The sequence below is a fragment of the Caretta caretta genome, chromosome 12 (genome assembly GCF_965140235.1).
Source record: "Caretta caretta isolate rCarCar2 chromosome 12, rCarCar1.hap1, whole genome shotgun sequence".
NCBI classification, from domain to species: domain Eukaryota; kingdom Metazoa; phylum Chordata; order Testudines; family Cheloniidae; genus Caretta; species Caretta caretta.
Window position 1 is genome coordinate 4,824,172 of NC_134217.1, and position 15,968 is coordinate 4,840,139.

The 15,968-nt window shown below is 49.5% G+C and overlaps 2 protein-coding genes across 6 annotated transcripts in view; one reads left to right on the forward strand and one right to left on the reverse strand.

Moving 5' to 3' along the window:
• Positions 1 to 3,540, reverse strand: part of RANBP10 (RAN binding protein 10) — a 168,128-nt gene extending 164,588 nt beyond the window's left edge. For both annotated transcript variants that reach the window (XM_048816478.2, XM_048816477.2), the window contains exons 1-2: positions 3,110 to 3,540; positions 1,988 to 2,099 (exon numbers count right to left, since the gene is read on the reverse strand). In XM_048816478.2, coding sequence (XP_048672435.1) covers positions 1,988 to 2,099; positions 3,110 to 3,314 — 317 coding nt within the window. In that variant the 5' untranslated portion in view covers positions 3,315 to 3,540. The remainder of the gene's footprint in view (positions 1 to 1,987; positions 2,100 to 3,109) is intronic.
• Positions 3,541 to 3,586: 46 nt separating this feature from the next.
• The window catches only part of TSNAXIP1 (translin associated factor X interacting protein 1), a 69,683-nt gene continuing 57,301 nt past the window's right edge, over positions 3,587 to 15,968 (forward strand). The window contains exons 1-4 of one of the 4 annotated variants that reach the window (XM_048816467.2): positions 4,897 to 4,977; positions 5,774 to 6,159; positions 6,414 to 6,513; positions 7,784 to 15,950. In XM_048816467.2, the coding sequence (XP_048672424.2) occupies positions 13,348 to 15,381 (2,034 nt within the window). In that variant the 5' untranslated portion in view covers positions 4,897 to 4,977; positions 5,774 to 6,159; positions 6,414 to 6,513; positions 7,784 to 13,347 and the 3' untranslated portion in view covers positions 15,382 to 15,950. The other 3 variants (XM_048816468.2, XM_048816474.2, XM_048816471.2) reach the window with 3 other exon arrangements.

Below are 15,968 nucleotides of genomic sequence, written 5' to 3' on the forward strand. Positions count from 1 at the left end.
CCGAAGTGTCCTAATTTCTCAATTGGGCCTTTCAGGAGGCTGGCTGGCTTGTGTGAATAAATCTAGGGAGCGTCTACACTTGAAACACAGCAGCAGCACAGAAGCAGTGCTGCACCTGCACTACTGTAGCACTTCAATGTAGACATCCCTACAGTGACGGGAAGAGTTCTCCCACTATCCGGAAAGGCAATAGACAGGCTGATTCCCCACTCTGGCACTTTGAGTGCAGAAGGTGGGGGCCCACAAGAATTCTAAAAATTAATACTGGCCACTCCAGGCTTGTATTAAACTCCCAAGGTTACAGCTTCTCTCTGACCTTGGATGGGTAGATGCTGCCACCACCCAAATGCAAAAAAAAACCCTTTTGAGAACCAGAAAGGTGCACTTGGGAATTCCATCCTCAAGCCCTTTCACCACCTCTCCAGGGAAGAGCCGAGAAAGAAAAACAAAGGAAATCAGCTTTTGCCACCAGCTAATTAAACAACATGCACAAACCTCTTAGGGAGACAAAAATCCAATCCTGTTCTTAAAAAAGGTATTTTCTTTCTTTTTGTTTTTAATAAAATTTACATCTGGAACTTAGGCTTTTTGCTAAATCAAAAAAAAAAACCTATTACAAAAATTAAGCATCAAGAATAGCTCTCTTGAGATTCAGCTTAAGGTTACAAACAAAGCAAAAGCACCTGGGGTTAGCACAGAGGAGTCCACAAGCCAATAAGAAATAAAAGAAATAATCATGTCTTCCTAGACATTCCCTGATTTACTTACATATCTGGGATTTCAGATAAGCAATCTCTAGGTATGAACTGACGGTTTATCATACCTGGCGTCAAGCTTCCTACATCATAGTTCAGCCCTGTTCCTGCTCTGTGTCTCCTCTCTCCAGAGAGCAACAGAACCACAAAAAGGGAAAGTTTTTTCCCCAATTTTAAAAAATTCTAGCCCTCCCATTGGCTCTTTTGGTCAGGTGCCCACGCCCTTCTTTTTACCTATGGGCTTTTTTAACCCTTTACAGGTAAAGCAAGTAGACTACAGCTACCAAGAGGGATTTTAGAGCTAACTGGCTGGCTGGGTGTCCACAAATGGGAGCTACCCTTCCTCTCATGTATCACACAGGTCAACAGAAGAATTGTTCCGTCGACCTAGTGCTGTCTAAAACAGGGATTAAGTCGGTTTAACTACATCGCTCAGGGGTGTGGATTTTTCCCACCTATGAGCAATGTAGCTGGGTCAACCGCACTCTAATGTAGAGCAAGCTCTACAAAATCGCAATTCTCCGTGATTAATGACCCATGTCACTCCCTCATTCACTCACATTGCCTTAACTGTTTAGCAAAGCTTCCACACATTTTGACATGAGTGAATCCTTGACGGGAAATACTTCAGTTTATGGGCTATCCCCTCCCAGACTTTAGAAACAGAGACAATTTTCCATTTCCCCTGAAGTTAAGGGATACAGGAAACCAGTCCAGCTATCAAGGATGTTGCAATATTCGTTTACTCAGTTCCAGCAGTCTGTTAGTTATTCAGACATAACTGAAACGAAAGGAACAGTATTGAATTTCAAACTCCATTAGAGACATAAAAGCGGCAAAGAGTCCTGTGGCACCTTACATACTAACAGACGTATTGGAGCATGAGCTTTCGTGGGTGAATACCCACTTCATCGGATTCATGTAGTGGAAATTTCCAGAGGCAGGTATAAATATGCAAGCAAGAATCAGGCTAGGGATACTGAAATTAGAGACTTAGTACTTCTCAAGTTGTCATAATTACCCATACAAAACAGCAAAGAGAGCAGCTACATTCCAATATATATTATTGGCTTGCCACCTGTTGACTACACAGACATAACCACTCACCACATATCTGCCTATTATAAATGTCATCTGAGTGACCTCTAACCCTTCCAACAAGGGAGATTGAGCAAAACAGAACTAGTAAACACATATAAAACACTGGAATCAAATTAGAGCAGTGCACTTACCCATCTCTACCTTTACTGACAATCTTCACTTCAAAGTAATAAATGCCACAAGCTGCAGGGATGGGGTGTGTAGCCCTGACTGATGCAGCATCTTTGTGATTTTTCCCATGACCTAGGAAAGAGTTGAATGAGTACTTAATGGGTGCAAGGTCTTAGGCCCTTCATTTCAAAACAACACTACATGAACAGAGTAAAGGACTTGTAACAGCAAAATTCATTCTGCGTCTACTGAGAAATTAGAAGATGACTCCTCAGTCAGTTAAAAAAAACCACAAGCCTGCACTGCCACCATGTAAATAACCTACAATATGTGCTCCTGCAGCTTTCCCTTTGCCTACCCTCTTAAGGTGCTGAGAAAGAAGCATAATGCTACCCCCCGTTTTGAAATCTCAGCACCCAAAACAAACCAATTGTGCAAGATGAAGATGACATCAGTGTTTATTAGGCTGAGGGGAGACGGTATGCTCAGCTCTCTCTGGCTATTCTGGAAAGGCAGCCTCCATCACAGTGGGGAGGGAAGAAACATGAAATCATGGGTCTTAGAGCTCTGAACTTGACTGATTTCCTATGAACCCAAGTGGTGGAGGTACCCAGCCAGGAGCCACTCTCGCCGGCATTGTAAGGGGGTGACAGAGACAACAGGAGGCCCTACGGGGGCAGAGCCTTACAGAGAAGAAGCCAGGCCCCCAGCTAAATGACACCGCAAAGTGTTATATAAGGCAGGAACGCGGGGGTTGGGCTCAGCGCCGCTTTAGCTCTCCCTCGCCCGGGGAAACCCCAGGGACGGCTCAAGCCCCAAACCGCCCCCACAGATCAGAGGGGCAGTTCAGCGTGGTTTGCGGTAGCGACTGAGACTGGGGGGTAGACACACGACCCCCGAACGACGGCCCCTCTGCCCGGCCCGGCTCCGCTCCCCCCCAGCAGGGGACCGCCTGGGCAGGGAGAACCCGCCCCCCCCCCCCCCCGGCCCCTCTTCCCAGGGAGTTGCAGGCTGCGCCCAGGCCCCCGCCCCGCGCAGCGCCTCAGCGGCCCGGCTGCCCTGGACCAGCCCGGTGCCGGCTCCCCGCGGCCCCGAGGGCGGCCGGACTCCCGGCCCGGGGCTCCCGGCGCGGCTGCCGGCACCTTTGTAGTGGACGCGCAGGTTGCCCTGCGAGAGGCCGATGTAGTTGTACTTGTCCTTGGGGCTCCAGGAGCGGGGCAGCGGCGTCTCGGCCTGGTTCACGGCCGGGTAGAGGCGGCGGAGGCGCTGGCTCAGCTCCTGCTCCTCGAGCGGGCACGACAGCCCCCCGTCCCCCCCGTGCAAGCTCCCTGCACCCGGATCCGCCATCTTGGATTCGCTATTGTGTCACCAGACGGGGAGCGAGGCCCAGCTCCCTCCGCCAGCCAATGGGCTGCGGGCCCGGCTACAATGGGGCCGCGGCCCCGACGGGAATCCGAGTCCGCTCCCCGCCCCTGACAAGCCACTTCCCGCACGCCCTGACTACAACTCCCGAGAGGCCCCGCGCCAAAGGCCCCGCCCCCGCGCTGTGGCGCATTGCACGCTGGGAAGGAGAGTTCGCTGGAGCTGCTGCCCACATCGGCAAGGTGGCGCAAGGCACTACAAGCCCCAGAGCGCCGCCGAAGAGCCAGGCACGGCGCCGTGTTCAGAACTGTGCCCGGCGCATACCGGTGTGGGGACCCCCATAACCAACGTCCTGGGAAACGCCCTCTCCCAGGGCTAAACCCCTGCTGCACACACCAACCCTGGTCCCGCAGGGTAACTACCCCCTGCGTTCTCCCCTTTCGCCTGCCCCCTGCCTTCCCTAGGGTCGCCCTTGCGTCCTCCTCCCCGCCTTGCCTAGGTACCCGCCCTGCACCCTTCCCCCCGCACCTTCCCTAAGGCACCCGTCCTGCATCCACCCCACCCCCCGTCTCTCCCAGGGTACCCCCCTGCGGCCTGCCCTCCGCCTTCCCCAGGGTACCCCCTGCGGCCTGCATCCCCCCCAGGTTCCCCAAGTACTCTCCTACAGCCTGCCTCCCCCAGGGTACCCCCTGCGGCCTGCATCCCCCCCGGGTTCCCCAAGTACTCTCCTACAGCCTTCCTCCCCCAGGGTACCCCCCTGCGGCCTGCATCCCCCCCGGGTTCCCCAAGTACTCTCCTACAGCCTGCCTCCCCCAGGATACCCCCCTGCGGCCTGCATCCCCCCCGGGTTCCCCAAGTACTCTCCTACAGCCTGCCTCCCCCAGGGTACCCCCCTGCGGCCTGCATCCCCCCCTCCGGGTTCCCCAAGTACTCTCCTACAGCCTGCCTCCCCCAGGATACCCCCCTGCGGCCTGCATCCCCCCCGGTTTCCTCAAGTACTCTCCTACAGCCTGCCTCCCCCAGGATACCCCCCTGCGGCCTGCATCCCCCCCGGTTTCCCCAAGTACTCTCCTACAGCCTGCCTCCCCCAGGATACCCCCCTGCGGCCTGCATCCCCCCCCGGTTTCCCCAAGTACTCTCCTACAGCCTGCCTCCCCCAGGATACCCCCCTGCGGCCTGCATCCCCCCCGGTTTCCTCAAGTACTCTCCTACAGCCTGCCTCCCCCAGGATACCCCCCTGCGGCCTGCATCCCCCCCCGGGTTCCCCAAGTACTCTCCTACAGCCTGCCTCCCCCAGGATACCCCCCTGCGGCCTGCCCTCCGCCTTCCCCAGGGTACCCCCCCCGCAGGTAGCCGGCTCAGCGCTACTCGTCGCCTTGCCCCGGACGCACGCTGGCGGGCTAGGTCACCTCGGCGGGGACACCTCAAGCAGGCCCAGCCGTCCCTGCCTCCCCCCGCCCCGCAAGCTGAGCCCTGCCCCGACCCCACGCGCTCGGACTGGCGCGCGGCTGTTTGTCAGGCGGCCGCCGGCCAGCTATGGCGGAGGCGGGGTCCTGGGCGGCGGGGCCGGGCTTGTCTCCATGGTGACCGTATCAACAACCTCCGCCCCGTGCCTGCGCCCGGCCATGGCCCTGGCCCCTTCGCTCGGGTAAGGTCGCGGGCGGTGGGCGCCGGGGTCCGCGCCGCGGGGACGGAGCCCCGGGGCTGCGCGGGCCGGAGAAGGGCCGCTCAGCTTGCGGAGCCGCAGTTACTCGGGGGCAGCGATTTCCCTACCCCCCCCCCCGGCCCCCGCCCCCGTTTTGTGAACTAGTTACATGCCAATGTAGCGACTGTTTGGAAATGTGACTTGAAACTGAAACATTAATACTCACTTTAAAAGCAGATGCAGTGTCTGATAAAAGACGTGTATCTGAAAAAGCAGAATAATTTGAGAAGTGTGAGCATAGACTAGCTTCCTTCTACAGCTGTTGTTTTTATGACCATGTCAGTGCATTCATGTCCCTGATGTTGGCCAACCTAATAATTTCAAACTATGATTTGGAAGCAAAGTCTAAATGAGCCCTCCCCCGACAGCTAGTGATGAGCTGGGGGCTGGGGGGGGAAGGCTTCAGGACCAGGTTGTATTTACATTCACAGCTAATCTACCTAGGTATCCAGCAAACAGAGCTGTGTTGCCCAAGGAATAGATTTTGGCTGGGGTTGGGTTACAAATCACTTGAATGCGTGGGGGGGGGGGTAATGAAATGTTGTTGTTCTTATTGTATGAGTAAAGGGCAGTAGAACTGTCCTTAGCCTGTGCCGATTGAGGGCATCAAGAGAGAGGGTGGGGACAAGTGTTTTGCTTGAGGGTCTGCCTGAGTCACAAGTACCATTTGACCTGCCCCTCTCCACTGTTTAAAGACAGAGCTGATTAGGCTCCATAGAGAATCTTTTGTTCTGTTAAGTGACCACTACAGCTGAAGTCACTGATAATCAGGTCTAAGTGCTTAGTCCTGCTGTGGGGACAGTGTTTCTGTGGAAGAGACGGCCTAGTCTGCACTAGCAGCGAGGTTCCCCCACTGAGATCTCAGCTGAAATCACTGAGAGCCGGCGGAACCGCAAGAGACCGACTCGCAGAGGTCACAGTGGCAGGTGGCAGCAGAAGGTGACTGCACAGGGCCATTGGCAACAGAGCAGTGGAGTGAACATGGCACAACGAACAACAGTGGCCAGAGCGAACAGTGAGCAGCTGGAGGAACGAGCAAGGTGCCTTCTTACCCCCCACCTGGGAGGTGAACTCACGTGAAAGCACCTCTGAACTCTGAGTCTCCACTGACCAAGGACAACACCGGTGAGTGGGGTGCGGTGGAGGGAAAAGTGAGGGGCACGTTAAATAAACATTTGTTTGTGGGACTATATTTTAGTGACTTTGCTCCAGAATGCTAGATTTATGACTGGGAATGGAAACTTATATACATATGTTTCCTAGTAGGCCAAGATTTTTAGAATACATTATTTGCCAGGGTTGTTATCTCACATCATTGCTATCTTGAGAGGTCATTATGTTGGTGAGTTTCTGTACTAAACGTTTTTATTATTATATAGGAATGGTTATACTGGGTCAGACCAATGGTCCATATAGCCCAGTATCCTGTCTTCTGACAGTGGTCAAGGCCAGATGCTTCAGAGGGAATGAACAGAACAGGTAATCAAGTGATCCAAGCCCTGTTGCCCATTCCCAGCTTCTGGCAGACAGGCGAGGGACACTCAGAGCATGGTGTTGCATCCCCTCCCATCCTGGCTAATAGTCACTGATGGACCTATGCTCCAGGAATTTATCGAGTTCTTTTTTTAATCCTGTTATAGTTTTGATCTTCACAGCATCCCCTGGCAAAGAGTTTCGCAGGTTGACTTTATGTTGTGTGAAGAAGTACTTCCTTTTGTTTTTTAAAACCTGCTGCCTATTAATTTCATTGGGAGACTGCTAGTTCTTGTGTTATGTGAAGGATTAAATAACATTTCTTATTCACTTTCTTCACACCAGTCAAGATTTTATAGACCTCTATCATATCCCCCCTTAGTCGTCTCTTTTCTAAGATGAAAATTCCCAGTCATTTTAATCTCTCCTCCTGTTTCATACCCCTAATCATTTTAGTTGCCCATCTCTGTACCCTTTCCAATTCCAATATATCTTTTTTGGGATGGGGTGACCAGATCTGCACACAGTATTCAAGGTGTGTACGTACCATGGATTTATAGAGAGGCAATATGATATTTTCTGTCTTATTATCTATCCCTTTCTTAATGATTCCCAACATTCTGTTTGCTTTGTTGACTGCCGCTGCACATTGAATGGATATTTTCAGAGAACCATCCACAATGACTCCAACATCTCTTTCTTGAGTGTTAACAGCTAATTTAGACCCCATCATTTTGTATGTATAGTTGAGATTATGTTTTCCAACGTCCATTACTTTGCATTTATCAACATTGAATTTCATCTGCCATTTTGTTGTCCAGTCACCCAGTTTTGTGAGATCCCTTTGTAACTCTTCGCAGTCTGCTTTGGACTTAACTATCTTGAATAGTTTTGTATCATCTGCAAACTTTTCCACCTCATTGTTTACCCATTTTTCCAGATCATTTATGAATATGTTGAACAGTAATGGTCCCAGTATGGACCCCTCAGGGATACCACTATTTATCTTTCTCCATTCTGAAAACTGATAATTTATTCCTACCCTTTGTTTCCCATCTTTTAACCAGTTCCTGATCCATGAGAGGACTTCCCTCTTATCCCATGATGGCTTACATTTCAAATGTCAATTTAAATTAAATACATTTTTTTTAATTTATATTTTTTTAGAAATCTAGACCTGTTATGTGTTTTGGTGTATTTTGCATTATCCTTGTGTTAAATTTGCATTATCCTAACAAAACATATACTTTATTCATATCTCTTTTATATGTTGTAGGTCAAAGTGAAAATGAAAAGACAAAAAAATACAATAATTTTTCCACTCAAAGGCCTCAAAAACTAACCTTGGTTCTTGATGTGTTCTTCACCTTGAATATATCAACATGTCATCTTGGTGGTGTATCTACATCCAACCAGCCCAAAGCACAAATACAGCTACCTACTGAAGAAAGTGTCTTCAAAACCTAAAGGCAGTTCCTGATGTTTGTCGGTCAAAGTGTTCCCATTTATTGAAGTTACAAAAGATGGCTACTGGTGCACCTCTTGCAGAAAAACTTACAAAGAAGGAAAGCTTTCCAATGCTATAACTGGTAAAAGTGGAGAAGCTTGGTTTGTCAGACCGATCAGCAAAGCCAATGATGACAAACTATGTGAAAAGGCAGCAAAACACCAGGCCTCTGGACTGCATCGACATGCAGAAAGCCTCATAAGCCCACTTTCAAAGCCAATTTTACAAGTACTTAATGAGGCTGTTAAGAATGCTGGAGACACAACACAGTTCATGTGAACAAACATGGCCGTGGTATTATACTTTTTATTTAAGCAAGAGATACCGCACGCTGCAGACTGGAGGCCAATGTTAAGTGCATTGTCACTTGTTCATCTTGTAGTTGAACATTGGTTCCAAACAAGACCGGAAAATACTCACTATATTTCTGCAGGAAACTCAACTGACTGGCTAGACACATGTGGTGCAACAGTGAAAGATTCAACCGTTGAAGAAGTGAAGAACTCTCTCACCACATTCAAAAAAATTGTATACATGGCTGATGAATGCAGCGATGCAAATGGGAATCAAGTATTAAGTTATTGTGTACTGTGACAGGGTCGGGGCAGATGGCTACAGGAGAGTAACAGAATAGAGTAATAGAAAGCAGGTTAAGTAGGTCCCTTTTCCCTGGATAAGGTAACAGGGAAGGTTTCAGAACAATCAGGAACCTTCTGGAGACAATTAAGACAGACAGGCTGATTAGAACACCTGCAGCCAATCAAGAAGCTGCTAGAATCAATTAAGGCAGGCTAATCAGGGCACCTGGTTTTAAAAAGGAGCTCACTTCAGTTTGTGGTGCGCTTGTAAGGAGCTGGGTGGTTGGTGGGAGGTGAGGAAGCGTCATCCCTGCAGGATTCCCTCCGAGGGCCCATTGACACTGTCAAATGCATATCAGCTGTTGTTGCGGCACTGTTCCCTCTTGTAGCGTAGATGGGATCTTGATTGTGTCTCTTCTGCCCCACAAGCCATGTTCTGGATTCAGAATCCAGCCAGGTTCGGGGCGATGGTGAAAGTCCTGTTCTCATAAAATGGAATTGTGCTTTTATTGGTGCTGGGGGAACAAGATCGCTCTTGAATAGTGGAGATGGGTCCTTCATCTCAGCCCCTTCGGGCCACATCCTGCCCTCATTTCTCTGATTCACTGGCCTCTTAGCTTGGCAGGGAGACTCCAGGACCTGCTGCAGCTGCCAGATATCACCACGCTTATGGTGTGAGACCAGTCTGCCTAGCCCTGCCTTGGGCGTGGCGTTATCTCCCAGCAGTAGCTGCGCTCCCTGGAAGCTCATTTAAACACAAACAGCCTGTCCCTGGGTGACTCTGGCTTCCCCCTGGGGTGAATTTGGAGCAGTATTTTTGTGACAAAACAGTTCCCTTTCGGTCTTAGCATTTCAGCGGCTCTGACCTTGCCGTTGAGCATCTGAATTGGTCTCATTCCCCAGCTCAGTAAACACTTCACAGGAGCCAAAAGCTTCAGCAGAGGCTGAAGTGCTTTGCTGAATCAGGACCTGAATGTCCAGCAGCTGCCTGGAGCATATAACTTGTAAATTGTATTTCACAAACCAGGGAGGCAGGGGAAGAACCTGGGGTCAATTACCACAGACTGCAACAACCTGCTTTGGCTGGTGCCTAACCCTACTTCCACTCGCTACTCGCCACAGAGCGCTTTAAAACATCGCAGGGTCAGCCCTGGATACAATCCAGTGGCATATCGGGGGTGTAAATCCCACCAAATGCATGCATTAGCACTTACCTAGCCTTGGCAAAGGAGTGAAATATCTGTGTGAAAAGCTCAAAGACGTGTCCAAGCAGGACTCCGCGCCCCCCTCCCCTGCTGGCTGCTTGGTTTTGGACTAGGGAGAGCGATCTGTTAATTCTGACAGAAACTCAGTGGAGAAGCTGTCCAGGGAGCCAGCCCTGAGTGGGAGTAACTAGCCCATTGTTTAGTGCCGCCGTGTAGATTGGCATTGAGCAAACAGCTCTCTGAAGCCAGATCGCTATTGTTTAAGCTTTGGTACAGTTATCAGTGAGACAGTAACACAAAGGTCTGGCTTTCTCTGCAGTGTGGGGGCCTTTTCTTAATATACTAGTGTGTCATTTATACAGATGTGTGTTGGTGATTGTGGAATCCAAGCCAGGGCCTTAGCAGTCCTGCTGCTCGCAAGCGTGGCTGGGTGGTCAGAGCTGAACATCACAGCTTGGGCCACCTGGGTCTGCCAGGGGTATCTGGCGTGGGGGCAGGGCAGGGGGAGTTTTATATCATGGCGCAATTTAAATGGCTCCGTTTCCAGCTCTCTAGTGCTGTAACGAGCCCGGTCGGATGTGTGTGGTTTTTAATATGTATACTACGTGTTGGGGTGTTTCATTTGATGCATATCAAGAGCTACTCTCACCTGTAGATAGCAGCTGGTTTAAAGGGATGGGCCAGGTTTGATTCTCCACCATCCTGCGCTGCCTGTGTCTGATCAGCCCTGCGGGGAAACGCTCCTGTGTTGGGATTCTCTGCAGCTGTGAGTAGTAAAGAAACCCGACTGAGGCACACGCACTTGTACTCTCTGCACAGGTTCGGGGCTTGATTCTCCTCTCCGCTATAGTGCGGCTCCCTTGGTTTCACTGGAGTTACTCCTGACTTATATGAATTAGTGACCAGAATTAGGCCCCCGGAGGGCAGGATCAGGCCCCTTTCCCCTCTTCTCGCTGAGCACCAGTGTAGCTCATGAGTGAGACTTTACACTGAGTGGGTGGAGAATCAGGATCCGTTGACATCTCCTCTTCCCTTGTAAACCAGCTGGATGTAAAAAACCTTTTTCAGCAAAACAACCTCTCACGCAACAGTGGAGGACCCTTGATTTGCTTTGGACAGCAAGGCTCTCCTGGGCGTGGGTAGGGGTCTGCTCTAGCTGGACAATGCAGCATAGCAGACCGCAGCCCTTGACCTCCTGTGGATGCGCTTTTGTGCGTGTCAAAGCCACGCACTATTCTGGGAGCTGCTCTGGGCAGAAAAGGCAGACTCCTGCCAGAGTCCCTGCTCTGCTCTGCCTTGGGGCCTGGCGTCCCCTCCTGCCAGCTCTGCACACTGCCTCTCCAGCCCATGCTTCTGGTCTGGTGAGATGGCGCAAACCAAAGTGATCTTGGCACGGACAGTGCCTCTGTGCAGCCCAGCACCCGATCAGGACCGTACTGGGGATTGTAACATGGATATGGATGTTGTGTGTCGTGCTTCCAGGAATGGTTATCGATTTTTCTTTTTAATTGTGTCACTTGTACCTGCCAGCCCCAGCTCTTGCCTCTGTTGAAAGGACTGTCCCCTGTTCTCACCGCAGCCTTCACCTGCTGTGCCTGAGCAAATCCATGCGTGGGCTGGTGCCTGTGTGGCATTGGTAATGCTTTAGTCTGCTGTAAACCAGAGGCCAAAACCGGGGCTTCTGCTGAAAGGAGAAAAAAACGATTCCTTGTGAGCTGACTCAGCTGGGGAAGGTATGTGCACAAGGACAATAAATCATGGTGCTCCGGAAAAAAAAAAAAGGGAGCTGGGAGCAAGAGGCGCTAGGAGCTGAGAGTGAGAAGGCGGACTGTTGGAGGACTGAGGAGTACAAGCATTATCAGACACCAGGAGGAAGGTCCTATGGTGAGGATAAAGAAGGGGTTGGGAGGAGGCCATGGGGAAGTAGCCCAGGGAGTTGTAGCTGTCGCACAGCTGTTCCAAGAGGCACTCTAGATGGCTGCATTCCACAGGGCCCTGGGCTGGAACCCGGAGTAGAGGGCAGGCCCGGGTTCCCCCCAAACCTCCCAACTCCTGGTCAGACACAGGAGGAGTTAACCTGGACTGTGGGTTTAGAAAAATGGCCAAACTGAGGGCTGCTGTGAAGCTCCAAGGTGAGCAAATCCGCCAATAAGCGTAAGACCCACCAAGGTAGAGGAGGAACTTTGTCACAGTACGTTATCTTGATGTCAGTGGTAGGCCAGTAAAGGCATTTCTAGATGTTCAAGTTATAGAAGACACATTGGCTGCATCTGTAACAACCCACATCTTAGAAGAGTTAAATGCTTGTCAATTGGACCCCAAACAGATGACTGCTTGTGCATTTGATGGAGCTGCACACTTCACTGGAAGACCTGGTGGAGTATGAGCTTTGCTCAGAGAAAAGTGTAATCCTAATCTCTCCTATACACACTGCAGAGGCCATCTACTCCAACTAGCACTAGTATGAGCTGCAGAATCTTCAAAAGACATTTAAAAAGGTATAAATTTCATGTCTTCATTATATTCTTTTTTCAGCAAGAGTCCAAAAAGACTAAATATCTTGGAAAATATAGAAGATACACTGGGACTGAAGTTCAAATTAGTCCAACCTGGGAAAACCCTCTGGCTTTCTCATGAGCGATCCTTGGCTGTTATCTTAAAATTACTCCAGCCGTTATTACTGGCTTTGGAAAGTATCTACCAAGATGGGATGGATCTAAGTAGTGAGGCTGGTGGATTACTTTTGCTATTACGTTCAGAGAAGACTATTGCCATTCTCTCTCTCATAAGTCTACTGTTGAAACCGCTTGGGTCATTAAACAATGCCATCCAGACATCTGCTACAACAGTAGTAGATCTTTGTCCAGCAATAGAAGCTACATTTGGATCAATCAGAGAGCTATCCATTGAAAAAGTAAAAAGAAAAGAAGTACTTGTGGCACCTTAGAGACTAACCAATTTATTTGAGCATGAGCTTTCGTGAGCTACAGCTCACTTCATCGGATGCTGGAAAAGTACTGGAAGAAGCAAAGACTTCAGTCCAGAAGTTGACTAATGAAGGCATTTATATTGAATCCTTAAGTGAAGAGGACAAGAAGTGTTTAAGACAACTGAAAAAGTACACAGACTTGATTCTTAAAAATCTACAACAGCGACTTCTAGATTCTACTCAACCTCTACGTAGATTTTACAGATGCCTGTCCTATAAAACACAGGCAGGTGAGTGGAGTGAGGCACTACCAGCAATGGGGCTGCAATGGGGCTGCCATGTATATTGTCATGCATAGACAATCCAGGAAGTTTTTGGAAAGCGTAGGGGACCATTTCCTGGCACAAGTGCTAGAGGAGCCAACTAGGGGGGGGCGCTTTTCTTGACCTGCTGCTCACAAACCGGGTAGAATTAGTGGGGGAAGCAAAAGTGGATGGGAATCTGGGAGGCAGTGACCATGAGTTGGTTGAGTTCAGGATCCTGACACAGGGAAGAAAGGTAAGCAGCAGGATACGGACCCTGGACTTCAGAAAAGCAGACTTCGACTCCCTCAGGGAACGGATGGCCAGGATCCCCTGGGGGACTAACTTGAAGGGGAAAGGAGTCCAGGAGAGCTGGCTGTATTTCAAGGAATCCCTGTTGAGGTCACAGGGACAAACCATCCCAATGAGTCGAAAGAATAGTAAATATGGCAGGCGACCAGCTTGGCTTAATGGTGAAATCCTAGCGGATCTTAAACATAAAAAAGAAGCTTACAAGAAGTGGAAGGTTGGACATATGACCAGGGAAGAGTATAAAAATATTGCTCGGGCATGTAGGAATGATATCAGGAGGGCCAAATCGCACCTGGAGCTGCAGCTAGCAAGAGATGTCAAGAGTAACAAGAAGGGTTTCTTCAGGTATGTTGGCAACAAGAAGAAAGCCAAGGAAAGCGTGGGCCCCTTACTGAATGAGGGAGGCAACCTAGTGACAGAGGATGTGGAAACAGCTAATGTACTCAATGCTTTTTTTGCCTCTGTCTTCACTAACAAGGTCAGCTCCCAGACTGCTGCGCTGGGCATCACAAAATGGGGAAGAGATGGCCAGCCCTCTGTGGAGATAGAGGTAGTTAGGGACTATTTAGAAAAGCTGGACGTGCACAAGTCCATGGGGCCGGACGAGTTGCATCCGAGAGTGCTGAAGGAATTGGCGGCTGTGATTGCAGAGCCATTGGCCATTATCTTTGAAAACTCATGGCGAACCGGGGAAGTCCCGGATGACTGGAAAAAGGCTAATGTAGTGCCAATCTTTAAAAAAGGGAAGGAGGAGGATCCTGGGAACTACAGGCCAGTCAGCCTCACCTCAGTCCCTGGAAAAATCATGGAGCAGGTCCTCAAAGAATCAATCCTGAAGCACTTGCATGAGAGGAAAGTGATCAGGAACAGCCAGCATGGATTCACCAAGGGAAGGTCATGCCTGACTAATCTAATCGCCTTTTATGATGAGATTACTGGTTCTGTGGATGAAGGGAAAGCAGTGGATGTATTGTTTCTTGACTTTAGCAAAGCTTTTGACACGGTCTCCCACAGTATTCTTGTCAGCAAGTTAAGAAAGTATGGGCTGGATGAATGCACTACAAGGTGGGTAGAAAGCTGGCTAGATTGTCGGGCTCAACGGGTAGTGATCAATGGCTCCATGTCTAGTTGGCAGCCGGTATCAAGTGGAGTGCCCCAAGGGTCGGTCCTGGGGCCGGTTTTGTTCAATATCTTCATAAATGATCTGGAGGATGGTGTGGATTGCACTCTCAGCAAATTTGCGGATGATACTAAACTGGGAGGAGTGGTAGATACGCTGGAGGGGAGGGATAGGATACAGAAGGACCTAGACAAATTGGAGGATTGGGCCAAAAGAAATCTGATGAGGTTCAATAAGGATAAGTGCAGGGTCCTGCACTTAGGACGGAAGAACCCAATGCACAGCTACAGACTAGGGACCGAATGGCTAGGCAGCAGTTCTGCGGAAAAGGACCTAGGGGTGACAGTGGACGAGAAGCTGGATATGAGTCAGCAGTGTGCCCTTGTTGCCAAGAAGGCCAATGGCATTTTGGGATGTATAAGTAGGGGCATGGCGAGCAGATCGAGGGACGTGATCGTTCCCCTCTATTCGACATTGGTGAGGCCTCATCTGGAGTACTGTGTCCAGTTTTGGGCCCCACACTACAAGAAGGATGTGGATAAATTGGAGAGAGTCCAGCGAAGGGCAACAAAAATGATTAGGGGTCTGGAACACATGACTTATGAGGAGAGGCTGAGGGAGCTGGGATTGTTTAGCCTGCAGAAGAGAAGAATGAGGGGGGATTTGATAGCTGCTTTCAACTACCTGAAAGGGGGTTCCAAAGAGGATGGCTCTAGACTGTTCTCAATGGTAGCAGATGACAGAACGAGGAGTAATGGTCTCAAGTTGCAGTGGGGGAGGTTTAGATTGGATATTAGGAAAAACTTTTTCACTAAGAGGGTGGTGAAACACTGGAATGCGTTACCTAGGGAGGTGGTAGAATCTCCTTCCTTAGAGGTTTTTAAGGTCAGGCTTGACAAAGCCCTGGCTGGGATGATTTAACTGGGAATTGGTCCTGCTTCGAGCAGGGGGTTGGACTAGATGACCTTCAGGGGTCCCTTCCAACCCTGATATTCTATGATTCTATGTGCTCAGGACAGAATAGAGAATTTGAACACAGAGTGGAATATCATACGACGAATGAATGAAGATTTGACTTCAACTTCTTTTTTTATCATCGCTAATGACTCGACCTGATCTTTGTGCTATGTTTCCTGGGATGAAAGAAGTAGGAATTCATCTCTTGCTACTCCCAGTCACAACAGCTACAATTGAGCGTTCTTTTTCATCATTGAATATAATTTTGTGTTCTGAAAGAAGTAGTCTTCGTTCTGATCATGTGAATGAACTAATGAGCATATCAATTGAAAGAATGGAAGTAGCGGACACACGAGAAGCCACCAAAGATGAACACATTGCATTCAAGAAGTTCATTAACTGAGTTGTGCAAAATTATAACAAGAAACCAAGAAGGATGTAGACGTAGTGCTTCATAGGAGGCTTGAGTAGCCAACTTTAATTTGTGTGATGATTTTAAAACACGAGTTAAATCTAATAAAATGGTCATGAAACATTTTTTCAGTTTTTAC